This window comes from Berghia stephanieae, chromosome 15 (genome assembly GCF_034508935.2).
Source record: "Berghia stephanieae isolate SIO BIC M18660-M18661 chromosome 15, UCSD_Bste_1.3, whole genome shotgun sequence".
NCBI classification, from domain to species: Eukaryota; Metazoa; Mollusca; class Gastropoda; order Nudibranchia; family Aeolidiidae; genus Berghia; species Berghia stephanieae.
Window position 1 is genome coordinate 10,108,113 of NC_088374.1, and position 15,150 is coordinate 10,123,262.

Here is a 15,150-nt window from a genome sequence, read left to right on the forward strand (position 1 = left end):
CTCAAACTAAGTACTTTGACAGTGTGCTCTTGGAATCTACATCTGTTCCCTATTTCAACCAATTCCCCTTTGTATCACCTTTTCTTTTGTGCTTTAATTGTAATTCTAGAACTTTTTACTCTACCATTTTCTTCCTTTTTACTGGCGCTGATATGACCCTAATGTGTTGCAAGCGCCGTAAAACCCCTAAAAACAAAAACAAAACAACAGATTCGCATCTCTACAAAAGAAAAAAAAAACGAAACAAGATACTTTTGACTCACTTGACTTATATCTCTTGGCTCCTGGCGAAGCATAGGGCCTCAACACCACTCTTCCATCTTCTTCTGTCCTTGGCACAGACCTTTGCTCACTCCAGGTAAGGTTGAAGACGCACAAATCTTGGTGAAGGCTTCTCCTCCAAGTCTGTTTTGGATGACCCCATTTCCTCTTGCCCTGTGGGTTCCATTCGAGAATACTTTTATAATGAAATATGTTTTCTCAGGTTTCGATTTTTTGTTGTTGTACTAAATTACCCCCTCCCCTTTCTCTCCCTCCCTCTCTCTCTCTTTCAGAGCAAAGAAAGCCCCCACTTTGAAAGATTTAGACTTTATGGAAATTCATCCAGAGTGTTTACAATTGGAGAAAGATATCTATGATTCTCTCATCAAAACGCTGCAGAGGGATTGTCGGGTAAGGCATACTAGACTCTTTATATTTATCAGTTACTTCAGGCAAGGAGCCAAATACAGAGGGCGTACACCAACTTCACTTCCAACAACGTTGAATCCAGATCTAAAAAAATCCTTTCTTAAAAAAATATAGCATTGTGGAGAACATTGTGCTTATTTGAGTCAATAAAAAAATTGAAACGGCGCACAACTCTACTGCAAGATTTGAAAATTAGAAATGTATTTTTTTACAGATAGATAAACAGATAACTTGATTTCCTTTTATAATTTAAAGTCAGTTTGAAAGTTCGTTGAGTCAAACAGATATCATAAAATATGTACCAACGATGACACTTGACTCCCAAAATCAACTAATTTTGACACTGTAAAAAGTTGTCAATTTGCGTCATCTATTTATGACATCAAGTATTATTATTACTTCCGTTGTGTTGTTGATTTAGCGGTGATCAGTGTTGTTATGTATGTTTTAATTGCGTGTATGTTTGTGTGTGTGTGTGTGTGTTATACATGTGTGTGTGGGTGTTGGCATGTTTCAGCAAATCGTGGCATTCATAGTGATATTATTCACTTGATCACATGAAGGTATTTCAGTCGCCACTTTGATTCTTTTTTTACTATTAAGGTTAGCTCGAGATCGAGGATATTTCTTTTTCTATTAAGGTTAGTCATAAGTCTTAGTAAAGGTGCTAGGATGTTTGTTTTTCCATAAGTTAAGTAAAGGGGAGACATTCCGAAAGCTCCTACATCCCCAGTATTCTTTAAATTTGTATTTTCGCCGTTGATATTTTGTCAGGCATTTATTTATTCAATTTGTCATTATATCTAGAAGTATTTTAAAAACTCTAGAACAAACCTTGATAGATTTGTGAAAGTTTAAAATTTCTTAATTTGACAATTGTTTTGATTTTCAGCCGCCATTTTGATTTGTTAAATATTGAAAGGTAGTGCAAAGCAGTCCGAGAGTTGTTTTTTTTTTTTCTATTAGGGTTAGTTCGAGAGGTTAGTCATAAGTCTTATTAAAGGTGCTAGGAAGTTTGTTTTTCCATAAGTTAAGTAAAGGGGAGACATTCCGAAAGCTCCTACATCCCCAGTATTCTTTAGATTTGTATTTTCACCTTTGATCTTTTGTCAGGCGTTTATTTATTCAATTTGTCATGATTTTTTCTATTAGGGTTAGCTCGAGATCGGATGTTTTTTTTTTCCTATTAGGGTTAGTCATAAGTATTATTAAAGTGCTAGGGTGTCTGTTTTTCCTATTGGGGTTAATTAAAGGTACTAGGTTTAATTTTTTCTTGGGGTTAGTTGAGGGAATATATTATTAAATATATTATTGGGCCACACAGAAAAATCAACCGAAGATATACCAAATTACACAGACAACGTTGTTTACCAATCTGCCCTCATTTAATGATGGTGAGTACAGTATCAAATGAAAATAGTTCTTTCCCCGCGAAATTGTGGGCTTTTTACTAGTATATCAAATATATTTAGAATCAACAACCGAAGAGCATATTTCAATAACACAACGAAACATCCAATTGCCTCAGCACCTTAACCCTATCGTTACCACCTACAACAAAATCGTCACATTTGTTACGACACAAAATACATTTAATTTGTTCTTATTCAGATTTATTTTGTACATCACAATGATCTTTGTTCGAATAATGAATAAGAACATACAGTTGTTTTGTAGAGAGCTTGTTTGAGTTTTAAAAATCCATTTTACTACTGGATAAGCCTGCCATTTTTTGGGAAAGTACTGAAATGTTCAGTGAAAATGATCAGTAAGGAGAGCGTTAACTCACATGATTACATTCAAAAGCTAAGAAAACTTGCACTAGACAGATTTATGGAATCAAATTACTAACTGGCTATTAGAAACAGACTGACATACTAGAAGTAACACATACATTCACAGCAAGCATCCATAGAGACAGCACAACCATATTCATATTTAACAGTGCTGATGGTTTTCCTCGGATCCGCGGAAATCCACAATTTTGGAATCAGAGGAGGAATTTCTTCCTTTAAAAAAAAATTACCATTTCCCCTCATCCGTGGACTGGTAGAAGAGATTTGATATGTGGTGGAGCAAATAGGTGCAGTTTCCTACTCTCCAGAAGTTAGCTAGAGCATCAATGATAGTTTATCATCGCAATTGCTGATGCCTGGGTTATTCCAGCCTTCCCTTGGAATAGATCCTTGAGTCCAATTTGCACTATGAGATGAATAAAGGGAATTTTATTTTTATTTATTTTATTATTATTATTATTATTATTATTACAGACCTGCCGTTCATACCGATTAATCGGTATCATACCGATTTGCAAGACCTTTTTTTTCGTATTTACCGATTTCCCGATTTACTTGCCGATCGTACCGATTTCCCAATCTGCATGCAGATCGTACCGATTTCACCAAGTGACCAAGGGCCCGCAGCCCTCCACCCCTCTCTTTTACGTTTACTTTGTGCTTTACGTTGCACGTTAAAATTTTCAAGTCTCGTGAACTTTGACCCGTCCCGCGATACCTCGATAGATCACATGACGTAGCGAGCCTCTTTGTGATGCCCTCACACAGATAGAAAACACACACGGCGCGTTATTTAGTTTTCATTTCCTTTGTGAAGCGACAGCGAGCTGTACTGGTAAACCACCGCGGTCCCTGGCTTCTGACTCATTACCAAGTGCCACCATCTTTAAATAAGTTAGTGGTCCGATTGCCAGATTGGCGTTGTGCGTGCCATTTTGGGTGTTGGGGAAAAATAAGGGGGGGGGGGGGGGTTGTGACGCTTTGGTTAGTTTGAGTGACAAGTGTCAAATTGTCAGAATTAGGTGAGTAGCCCAACCATTGGATAATTTTACGTCTAATACTGATTTTTTCCCCCAGATACTGATTTTTTTACAATGTCATACTGATTTCCTTTTTCGTGAAGTGGCAGGTCTGTTATTATTATTATTATTATTATTATTATTATTATTATTATTATTATTATTATTATTATTATTATTATTATTATTATTATTATTATTATTATTATTACTATATCTTTCATTTTAGTATTACTACTATTTTTTCTTCTTTAACTCTTGAAGGTTTTGGAAAGCTTTAAGATCATGGACTACAGTTTGTTGGTGGGAATTTACAACTTGGACCAACTCAACAGAGAGAATAGGGTACGTACTGATAGCATCAGAACTCTAATAGAACAAATCTTTGGGCCTCGATGTTATGTAATCGGTACCTGGTTAGAACTTCATATCTAGTGGGAAGGGGACACTGATGCAGTTTTTTTCCTCTTCCTCTTCCCCTTTCGTTTCCTTTCCAATTTTCTTTTCCATGCATGTGACTTTTTGTCCTTTATCATGCTTTCTTTTATTTTCTTCCCTCTTCTCCTTCCCCCCCCCCCCCCCCCCCCCCCCCCCCCCCTAACTTGCTTCTATCAATTTATCTCATTTGTGTGTAGTGTTTCATTCATCCTATTATTTTGTTGATAAAGGGGGAACCTGAAGCGTTCACATTATCTGTAAGCCTTCTTTACTAGCAACTTAAAACAAGGAACAGAAACTAACTGGCTATAAATCTAGCTTATATTGTATAGCAGTCTAATCAAAGGTGCTTTGATGGTAAATCAGTTTCATTGCAGCCTTGCTCTGGTTCTGGCTCGTGTGCAGCTCGTGAAGTGAAGAGCCAATGCCTGTTGCAAAACAATATTTTAGATCTATTGTCTGTGATTGTTAATGGGTCACATCAACCACTAAAGAGAAGAATGAATGAAAGAAAGTAAGAAAAAAGCCCCAAAAAACCCCAACTTATTTCATTTTAAATAGTTGATATTAATAAGGGTTTAATCTGAATGAATTTACCAGTACACCCAAGAAGAACCTGGACATGGCAATCACCAGGGGACAGAGCAAGGAACCAGATAGACTTTATAGCAGTATCATCAAGATTCAGAAATGGCATATTAAATTGCAAAACCTACCCAGGCGCCGATGTAGACAGTGACCATGTCCCAGTTGTTTGTACAATAAGGATAAAGTTTAAAGCTATTCAGAGAACAGCTGGTAGAATAAAGAGGGATTACAGGTTATGCAAAGACAATGGCATACAAACAAAAATGAGAGAAGAATTTGAAAATGCACTCATGATACAAAGCCAAAGTGAACCTGATAATGAAAAATGTGAAAAACAATTTGATATATTCCAAAAGTGTGTCAAAGCAACTGCAGAAAAGCATTTACCAATAGCTCAAATAAACAGCAAAAAGGAATGGATGACAAATGAAATTCTAAACCTATTTGAAGAAAGACGAAAATGCAACAGAGGGTCTGCAGAATACCAAACATTGAACAACCACATTAAATCCAAATGCATCGAGGCACACGAGAACTATCTAGACTGGAAATGCTGCGAAATCGAAAGAGAATACAAACCCAACCCCCAACAAGCTCACCAAAGAATAAAAGAACTATCAGGGAAAAGGAAAAGCAAAGCAGCAGGAAGTTGTATCCAAAACAAACAAGGGGAACTGCTATTTGAAGAACAACATATAGAAAGCCGATGGGTAGAATACATAGGCGAACTGTACAATGATCCAAATAGAAATGAACCACCACTGAAATTCAAAGAACCATTAAGCGGACCAAACATCACCAAAGTGAAATTGAACATGCCATGGAACGAATGAGGGATGGTAAAGCAACAGGCCCTGATGAAATATCTGTAGAGGTATTAAAAAGCCTAGGAGATCTAGCAATTGATGAACTTCACATATTATTCAACAATATATACAATACTGGGAAAATTCCAGAAGATCTCTGTAACTCTATTTTCATAGCAATACCAAAGAAAGCAGGTGCAGTCAGATGCGAAAGTTTTAGAACTATAAGTTTAATAAGCCACATCAACAAAATACTGTTGCGTATAATTATCAACAGGCTAAGGAATAAGATTAACCCCGAAATCGCAGAAGAACAATATGGATTCCAACCTGACAGAGGGACAAGGAACGCAATATACCTCCTCCGTGTTTTAAGTGAAAGAGCTATACAGGTTCAGACCCCACTATACCTCTGTTTTGTCGACTACAAAAAAGCTTTTGATAGAGTACGCCACGAAGAAATACTAAAACAACTGCACTCCATTGGCGCTGATGAGAAAGACCTCAGACTCATGCAAACATTATACTACACCCAGCAGGCATCTATCAAAATCGGAAACTCTACAGGAAATTCCATTCCTATTAAGAAAGGAGTCCGTCAAGGGTGTGTTGCCTCACCAGATCTGTTTAATCTATACCAAGAAACAATCATGAGGGGCATAAATAATATGGAGGGAATAAAAGTGGGAGGTCACAACATAAATAATATAAGATACGCAGACGATACGGTACTCATTGCAACATCAGAAATCCAACTTCAAAAGATTGTTGACAAAGTGGTAGTAGATAGTGAAGCCAAGGGAATGGAAGTGAATATCACCAAAACGGAATGCATGGTAATACAGAAAAACCCCGAAAACAACAACACCTGCAATATAACGATTCACGGCGAGCAACTTACCAACGTAGAAAGTTTTAAATACCTAGGTTCAATAGTGACAACAGATGGAAGATGTAACCGAGACATACGAGCAAGAATAACTCAAGCCAAACAGGCCTTCATGGACCTGGGAAACATTTTGAAAAACAAACAGATGTCGTTCGGGATTAGATTCCGAGTCTTGAAGTGCTACGTGTGGCCAATCTTGTTATACGGATGCGAAAGCTGGACTACAAATGCAGAAACACAAAAGAACACTGAAGCTTTTGAAATGTGGTGCTTGAGAAGGATGCAGAGAATATCGTATACTGCACACAAAACGAACGAAGAAGTGCTAAAACAAACATACCAACAAAGGAAACTAATGCCCTTAATAGTGGATCGACAACTATCCTTTTTCGGACACATAGTAAGGAAAGATAAGAATGAATACCTGGCAAGTTGTGGAAAAATACCTGGTAAACGCGCCCGGGGGAGACAAAGAAAAACACTCATAGACCAACTGAAGGGCTTCACCAGCCTAACAATCCAAGAGCTGTTTGAAAAGGCAAGAGACAGGGAGGAATGGAGAGAGATAATTCATGCAGTATCCGAAGCCTGGACCAGGCATGGAACCTAGAAGAAGAAGAAGAAGAAGAATCTGAATGAAGGAGGGTAGGTGTGCGGCTGTGTGGTCTTGTGGTATGACACTCGCTTTTGGATTGGAAGGTCCTTGGTCGAATCACACGCGGCGCATACTTGGAAAAGACTCTTTACTCACATTCTCTCAGCGTTCTTGGGTGTGAAATGAGCATGTGGCCGTTATCAGCGTTGTTTCTGTCTGAAAAATAAATTCTATTATCGCCTTACGTCTCGTTCTTTATGTTAAGTTTTGTTATTGTTCAGGGACCCTTTGTAAAGCACTTGAGCAAGTTTAGTGGCTATTGCGCTATATAAAAGTTCAACTTTAGGTGCCTTGAAGTGCTTTAATGGTGAATTCATGGAATTATGATAAATATAATAATAATAATAATAATAATAATAATAATAATAATAATAATAATAATAAATGAGCTTTTATATGGCGCAATATCCACTAAACATGCTCAAAGCGCCTTAGAAGGGGTCTCTGGTCAACAACAACATTTAACATTTAGTACGGAACATGACACTTGTTTGGCGATATTGCATTTCTTTTCTAACTGAGACAACACTGTTAACGGCCTGGTACTCATTTTGCATCCGAGTTCAGTGAGAGAATGTGAATAAAGAGCCTTTTCCAAGGACTCAACTATGTGCAGGGCGAGGCTCGAATCCAGGACCTTCCGATCCGAAAGGGAGTGTCATACCACATAGGTGCACATGATCTTTCTTGTCAGTTGTCAGTGGTTTTTCCAATTCAGTCCCCCCATTTTGTTTCATTGCAGCCTTGCTCCGGCGGCTCTGACGCTCGTGAAGCGAAGGTACAGTGATGTGGTTTGTGCTAAATGATATTCAATTAACGTTGGTTATGTTAACTCTTTCAATGCCATTGGCCGCATTGTGCGACCAGAGCAGAATCTGTTCTACTGGTCAAGGCCGGTCTTGAAAGGCTAAAACAATAATGTAGTCCAATCCTATTTTCAATAAAACTACTATAAATTAAATCAATGGCATCATTTCTTTTCATCAGAACATTCAATTGGCCCTAGGGGGGTATTTTAATTGAGATTTTGTGCCGAATTCGAATGTCGCTTTGTCTTAGCTTGACATTTTCATGATGCCTCAATAAGGTGTCAGCCGTTTGTTAAGAAATGCGAATATAACCTGAAAGAGTTAATCTCTGTCTCTGGAAAATTTTAAATATCTTTGTACATTTGACATTAGATGATGACAACAGAAATTATTTTTAAAATCTTAACTCTCTCAGGTTCATATGCATGAATAATCAAACAAATTTGTTCGATTTTCAATGAGGGTGAACTCGAGAGAGTTAAACGTAAAATATCTTGAAAGTTTAGGCAATCAGGTTATAAACCAAGTTTGCTTGCTTGTAAAATTATTTCTGACCTCCCATAGTGGACAGGGAAGCACTTTTGTGTCTTTCATTCCCTCTATATTTGTTTTTCAACTTGCTTTCTGTCTTTTGTCTTGGAGTGAGATTACTCGGTTTTGTCTTGGCCTTGGCCAGATACCCTGGCTGGGACAGTCAAGTGTTAAGAGTTTTGCATTATGTGTTATGTACTATATTATTTTTTGTTGTAGATATATGATTTGTAAACATTTGAGTGTATTCCTCTTAGTGGGGTCCTGTGCTGTCAGGATAAGACATTAGGTGGTCTCAAACTAAGTACAATGATAGTGTGCTCTTGGAATCTACATTTGTTCCCTATTTAAGCAAATTTCCCTTTGTCTTACTTTTTCTTGGGTGCTTTAATTGTAATTCTACAACTTTTTTTACAACCCATTTACTTCCTTTTATACTGGCGCTGATATGATTTAAATGTGTTGCAAGCGCTGTAAAAGCCTTAAAAATAAACTACTGTAAGATATTTGTGAGAAAAAGAAATGGATTACGGCAATATTTAAAAGTAATTTTGATATGGATTTTGTGTCTCACTTCTCACTTAGATGTTTTTAAAAATTTATAGTTAACACATTTCAAACTCACATCACTTTCATCACTTTCCCTTACGGATATGAGTAGTTGTAGGAATAGGAGTAGTAGTAGTAGAAGTCATAGAAAAAGTAGTGGTAGTAATAGTAGAAGTGGTAGTAGTAGTAGTAGGAGTTATAGTAGTAGTTGGAGTTATAGAAGAAGTAGTAGTTGTAGAAGTAGTAGTCATAGAAATGATTGTAGTAGTAGAACCAGTAATAGCAGTAGTAGCACTGGGGATAGCACTATTTGGTTAGCCATGGTTGCACTATTAATATCAGGGGTAGATATAGTAGTCATAATAGAGTTTGTCTTCCAACTCTTGTTTACAGCCGCCAATGAGGGTAACCGTAACTCAACCAAATGAAGTATGTTCAATTTTGTTGTGATTTTGTAAAAAGATTTTGTGACTTGTTTGGTTTTTCACTGAATGGCAGAAAATGTTACTGTTGCCCTGAAATAATAAACTCAAGGCCTGACAAGCCCTGGGCCACAAAAGAAAACAAATTGTGAATTGTATTCCGACAGTTCAACCAAATGGGATCACTTGTTTCCTAGACCATGTCTACTCACTAGGCGGTCTACAAACCTAAAAATGGCGTCAATCTATGGGTCTTTTAGTGTCAGGCTTTAAGTTAAAGGTGGCTACTCACTGATTCACATTGACACATTTTTACGGATTTAATTGGATAATTTCTATCCCCCTTTCAAATTTCAATTTTGAAAATGTATAACTTAGAAGAAACTGTGAAGTACGAGGGCTCTTTCACAATTAACCAAAAAATGCCTGTAAAATCCGCGTTTTTTATGCTATCAACAAAATTCTTGCATGTGTTCATACTTTGACTCGTCCTTCATTTCTCTACGTAACAGCCAAGTCTGTCGGCACACTTCTGCCAACGCCGCACCATGGAATAGATACCCTCTCGGAAGAAATTTCCGTCAAGGTTTTGTAGCCATTTCTGCACATGGTCAACAAGCTCTTCATCGACATCAAAGCGCTTTCCTGCCAGCTCACGTTTCAGTGGCCCAAAGAGGTGATAATCAGATGGTGCGAGGTCTGGACTGTGTGGTGGGTGTGGCAAAATCTCCCATTCATATTTTTCTAGCCAACCTTGCGTCACTCGTGCTGTGTGGGGTGTAGCGTTGTCGTGTTGCAAACTGACCCCGTTGGTCAACTGCCCTGGGCGCTTTCTGCGAATGGCCTCCCTAAGCTTGTCAAGAGTTTGGCAGTACCTTGCAGCATTGATTGTTTCTCCAGGTTGTAAGGTTTCGAACAGAATAACACCACGACTGTCCCAGAACAGTTCCCATTATTTTCTTTGCTGACCGCATGACTTTGAATTTCTTCGCAACAGGTGAGGATGGATGTTTCCATGTCATCGAATCTTGCTGTTTCTGGGGTGCAATGGTGCAACCAAGTCTCATCACTGGTGACTATGCTGTCAAGAAAAGTCACGTCGTACCCTAGAAAGTCTCCGCCGGCGTTGGCAGTATGCCCTTGAACCCTGCGTGAGCTCTTGCTTCTTCTCAAAAGTTCTCTGCAGATGTCCAATCTTTGTTCTTTATGATTGTCTGTCAATTGCTTAGGAACCCATGTTGCGCTGACTTTTCTGTAGCCAAGTTCATCAAATACAATTCTATGGGCAGAAGTTTCCGAAATTTCAAGACTGCTTGCGATTTCATGAAGTTTCAACCTCCTGTCTTGACGAATAAGCTCATCAACTCGCTTCACATTGTCTTCTGACGTTGCAGTTATCGAACGCCCTCTCCCTTCCCTGTCTGTCAAGTCGGAATGGCCGGCTTCAAACAAATTACACCAGTGATAGACTTGTGTACGGCTTATAACATGCTCACCATATACACTCTGAAGTTCTTTATGAATTTCGGTAGGATTCAGACTTTTGGCGTTCAAAAATCGAATGACAGCTCTGATTTCCTCCTTTGACCAAGTTTCAAGTTGGGCCGCCATCTTTAAAATCGTCTAGAAATTCATTGTGCAAAATGATGCACTTCATAATTTCTGGGAATATCCGTAAGGAAATAAGGAATATCATGTCGTTTACAGAATTAAAAAATCTCCACTGGTTGCTGAGCAATGGGCATTTTTCGGTTATTTCTGAAAGAGCCCTTGTATTTTACTCAAGAGCAGATCTGTTTTATCTTTTTGTTTGAACTTTGAATTATAACTCACCTAAGAATTGAGCGTTCACAGAGCTGCTACTCCTTTATTTATTTTTTTAGCCAGAATTTTCTCGTAATTTTAGAGTCTTTAATGTCTAGAGGATTCTCTTGATTTTATAAGTAGATGATTAAGAGATATTAACATGGGTAATATGATTTGGTAGTCGTTCAGAGCCGTTGGGCCCATGGAGCCGGAGTTTATCCCGGTTTCTGTGGCTTGAAAAGAACAATAGCAAGTGCTTGCTATCCTTTGGAGAGGACACTAGTCTATTGCAAAGTGCTTTCCACCAAATCTAACGAACTCAGCTACCCATTCACTGCTTGGTGGACAGGAGGTCAGAAAAAAATCTCGACTGCACTCCGGATCGATCTTACTCCCTTTGCGTGTGAAGCGAGTGCTCTACCAACTGAGCTATCGGGACTCCCCGGGCAATATGATTTGAGTTTCATTTATTTTTATTCTCGTTTCTTGAAAATACTATCAATGTTTGATGAAAAAAGATAAAAAATGTTAATGAAGGAACTTTTTTTTACTTTTGTTAGTGTGGTCCTTTAACTTTCCAATAATTTTCTGTAAAAAATGAATAGATAAGTAAATAAATATATAGAAAACATTTTTTAGAAAGTCTCATCTGGAGTTGGCAGCTCTGAATTATTTTGAGCACTGATGTTTTCATCCAATTTAATGATTTATTTCACTGTTTTGAATTTTTGCTGTTTTAAGTTCCCCATGTTTCGATTTTAATATTTAAAAGGACGTTTTTATCAATTGTTTGTTTGTTTGTTTTCTACCATTTTAAAACACTTAAAGGGAATGTAAAATTTGATTAGATTATAGTTATGTGTGACATTTTATATGTCAACTTTAATACCTGTCGCAAACCCTTTTGAGATAATGCTTAATCGTAACCGCCTATAAATTAGGGATGGGTTGAGCTTACGCAATATTTAAAGTACCCACCCACTCCTTGACATACACAAAGGCAACAAATCAAAAGCAAAAGATTGAGTTTTTTTTTTTTTTAAAAAGGGGCCCCTGTCCAACAGCAACATTTAACTTCTAGGACGGGACATGGCGCCTAAATTAGGCAATATTAAATCTTTATTCGTACAGAGACAACGCTGTTAACAGCCAGGTACTCATTTTACACTTGCGTACGGTGAGAGAATGTGAGTAAAGAGCCTTTACCAAGGACTCAACAATGCGCAGAGCGAGGCTCGAACCCAGGACCTTCAGATCTGAAAGCGAGTGTCATACCACAAGACCACATAGCGTTTGACAGAGCGTTTTCCCAAACGAACCACAAAGGATTGGAACAATGTGCCAGAAGAAACAGTGACAGCACCAAGTCATGAACAATTCCTGGTTGTTCTGAGTACATTATACAACATGGCACAGTGCTTGGGGTGCATACCTGCCTATTTTTACGGATCATCTGTAATTGTAACAGAAATTTGATGACAATTACGGACTTACAGAAAAGGGTGCAATATTACGGTTGTTGATTTCACAATAATTTTGTCGCAGAGTTAGAGAAACACAGATTTCATCGGTAATAAATGGTAACATTTCAGTAATACTTAAACATTAAAAGATGTTGCATACAAACTTTTATGTGTAACATAAACTTCAGTTACTGCAATTTTAACGAGAAAAAAACAAACTATCTGTAGCTTTTTTTGTTTATGGTTTAGTTGATTATTACTGAAATTTTACCATTGATTACTGATGAATTTGTTTGGTTTACTGATTTTTACATTATAAAGTGGGCTGCCCGAACGAAGAAGAAAAAGTATTGAACAACCGGTAGTGTCAAGAGCCAATTTCTATGACTAGCTTCCCTGTTTGACCTTATCAGTTTTGTCTTACTTTTCCTGGAATGCTTGTAAGTGATGATCTTCCTTTCATCTTCATTTTTACTGAAATGAATAAATCAGCCAAAAGTGAGGCGTCCAACTCAATACCCGTTTAAAGAAAGAGTAGAATAAAGGGGATAGTGCAGTTAGGTGATCAAGTGGTTTGACACTTGTCTATGGATCGGAAGGTCCTGCATTCGAGTCTCAATCTGAGCAGTGCATAGTTGAGTCTTTGGAGTAGGCCCTTTACTCGCATTCTCTCATCGTACTCAAGTGTAAAATGAGTACTGGTCGGTAACAACGTTCTCTCTGTCTGAAAACAAATTGTAATATCGCTTAACAGGCATCATTTCTCATCCAACAATGCTGTTGGTTGGGCATCCCTTGTATTGCGCTATATGCATGCTCAAGTTTGTTTGTTTGATAGAGAGACACCTGCCTGTCCAGGCTCTCTTATATATTTTTATCTTACTTTGCATCTATTCTTTTTAATTCTTTCACCAACCTTCTCCATGACAACCTAAGTTGGCCTTGTTGGAAGTTTTCACTAGGCCTCATGTCTACGTTGTATGCATTCAGGAAGCCAGCATCTTACCCGAAAGGTACAGAGTTCGATCCACAGACTACTAGGAGCAGATTGGACAACAGCCACTTTTTATTGGCTAATTGCCGCTAATCGCCGCCATCTTATTTAAGATGTAAGCAGTTATCGGAGGAATCAAGAATAGAGAGAGACTGACGATATACGGGGTTTCCAGAAAACTGGCAGCGTAAAATTATATGAGAAAACGGTAAACATTGGCATTTCAGGGACAGAACAGACGCGTTGTTAGCAAAAATTACATAAAAATAAATAAACAAAATGCTGTGAGGGTGTGATGAAAGTGTGTGAACTTCATGGTCGATCATCTTGGTCATAAATCCTACTGTTATTACGCTGATTCCCCGATTGCTGGACAATAGGATTTGTCATTTTATCAGCTAATTGGGAGGGGCATAGAAAAATGGTCAATTTTAATTGTTGATTGAAGAGTGTGTAGAGAGAGGGTATTTGTCAGGGGGAGGGATTAAAATGCTGGAAATTTAGCATAATTATTTGCTCTAATACTTTTACAGTATCCAACAATGCCTATCGCCGGAAATTTATTCACATTGAAGATGGTTGGGTTAATTTGTTCAAATGTGTTATAAAAAGACACTATCTTTGTGAGTTCCCAATCATTGTCACTAACTCTGTCGTTGACCACACTTAATACTGCTTGAGAGAGAGAGAGAGAGATTTTGCTACTCATTGTACACAATATTTGAATAATGACCTAACTACTGATGGCATGGTGCTGTCATTGTTTGAATTCAACGGGTCCGAAATGTTGAAAGAAATTCCCACCTGGGTGGGGATCCTGACCTCCCATAGTGGGCAGGGAGGTACATGCTGTCTTCTATCCCCCCATACCCGTTTCCCAATTGTTTCCTGTCATTGTCTTGGAATGAGATTACTTAGTTTTGTCCTGATCCTTGCCGGAGCTCCTTGGCTGGGAGGGAAACAGTCGAATGTATAGTTATAGTTTTGGGAGATGATATTTTTTTCCTTGTAAATCATCTCTCTGTTATGCATTGTATTATGTTGAGTTTACATATTATATTAAATGATTGGTAAACATTTGAGTGTATTCATCTTAGATGGGACCTGTGCTTGTGTCTGGATGAGACTTTTAGGTGATCTCAAACTAAGTGCATTGGTGGTCTGCTCTTGGAATCTACATCTGATCCCTATTTGTTCCCAGTTCCCCTATGTCTTACTTTTTCTTGGGTGCTTTTATTGTAATTCTATAACTTTTTACTATCCCATTTTCTTCCTTTTTACTGGCGCTGATATAACCTAAATGTGTTGCAAGCGCCGTAAAACCCTTAAAAACAAAACAAAACAAACAGAAATTCCCACGTTCTCCTCACTTTTAATCCATTCCTCCTTAATAACATTATTGTGTCATAAAACAGTTACGTGTCAAATTAACAAGCTAGTCCTAACAGCAGGTTCAAAGAGGCGAGTCCCACTCAATCAAGCTCAATCAAAGTCATTATAATAGAGATTAAATCGCACAGCGTCCCTGGTTGCATAAAAAATAAAATGGCGGCGACCTCTCACTAGCCAGTTTTGATGACGTATTCCCCCCTGTTGTCATATCTGGTCCTGTGTAATCTGTGGTTCGATCACTCTCCGCTGTGCTGTGTGGTCTTGAGCAAGTCGTCTCGCCCTGTCTCAATTTGCAGCTGACGC

General features: G+C 38.1%; 1 protein-coding gene across 2 annotated transcripts in view; it reads left to right on the forward strand.

Annotated features, from left to right (window-relative positions):
• LOC144960448 (phosphatidylinositol 4-phosphate 5-kinase type-1 gamma-like) overlaps positions 1-15,150 on the forward strand; it is a 56,332-nt gene that overhangs the window by 14,953 nt on the left and 26,229 nt on the right. Inside the window, exons 9-12 of one of the 2 annotated variants that reach the window (XM_078893536.1) lie at positions 555-672; positions 3,770-3,850; positions 7,624-7,659; positions 9,164-9,199. In XM_078893536.1, coding sequence (XP_078749662.1) covers positions 555-672; positions 3,770-3,850; positions 7,624-7,659; positions 9,164-9,199 — 271 coding nt within the window. The remainder of the gene's footprint in view (positions 1-554; positions 673-3,769; positions 3,851-7,623; positions 7,660-9,163; positions 9,200-15,150) is intronic. The other variant, XM_078893534.1, reaches the window with a different exon arrangement.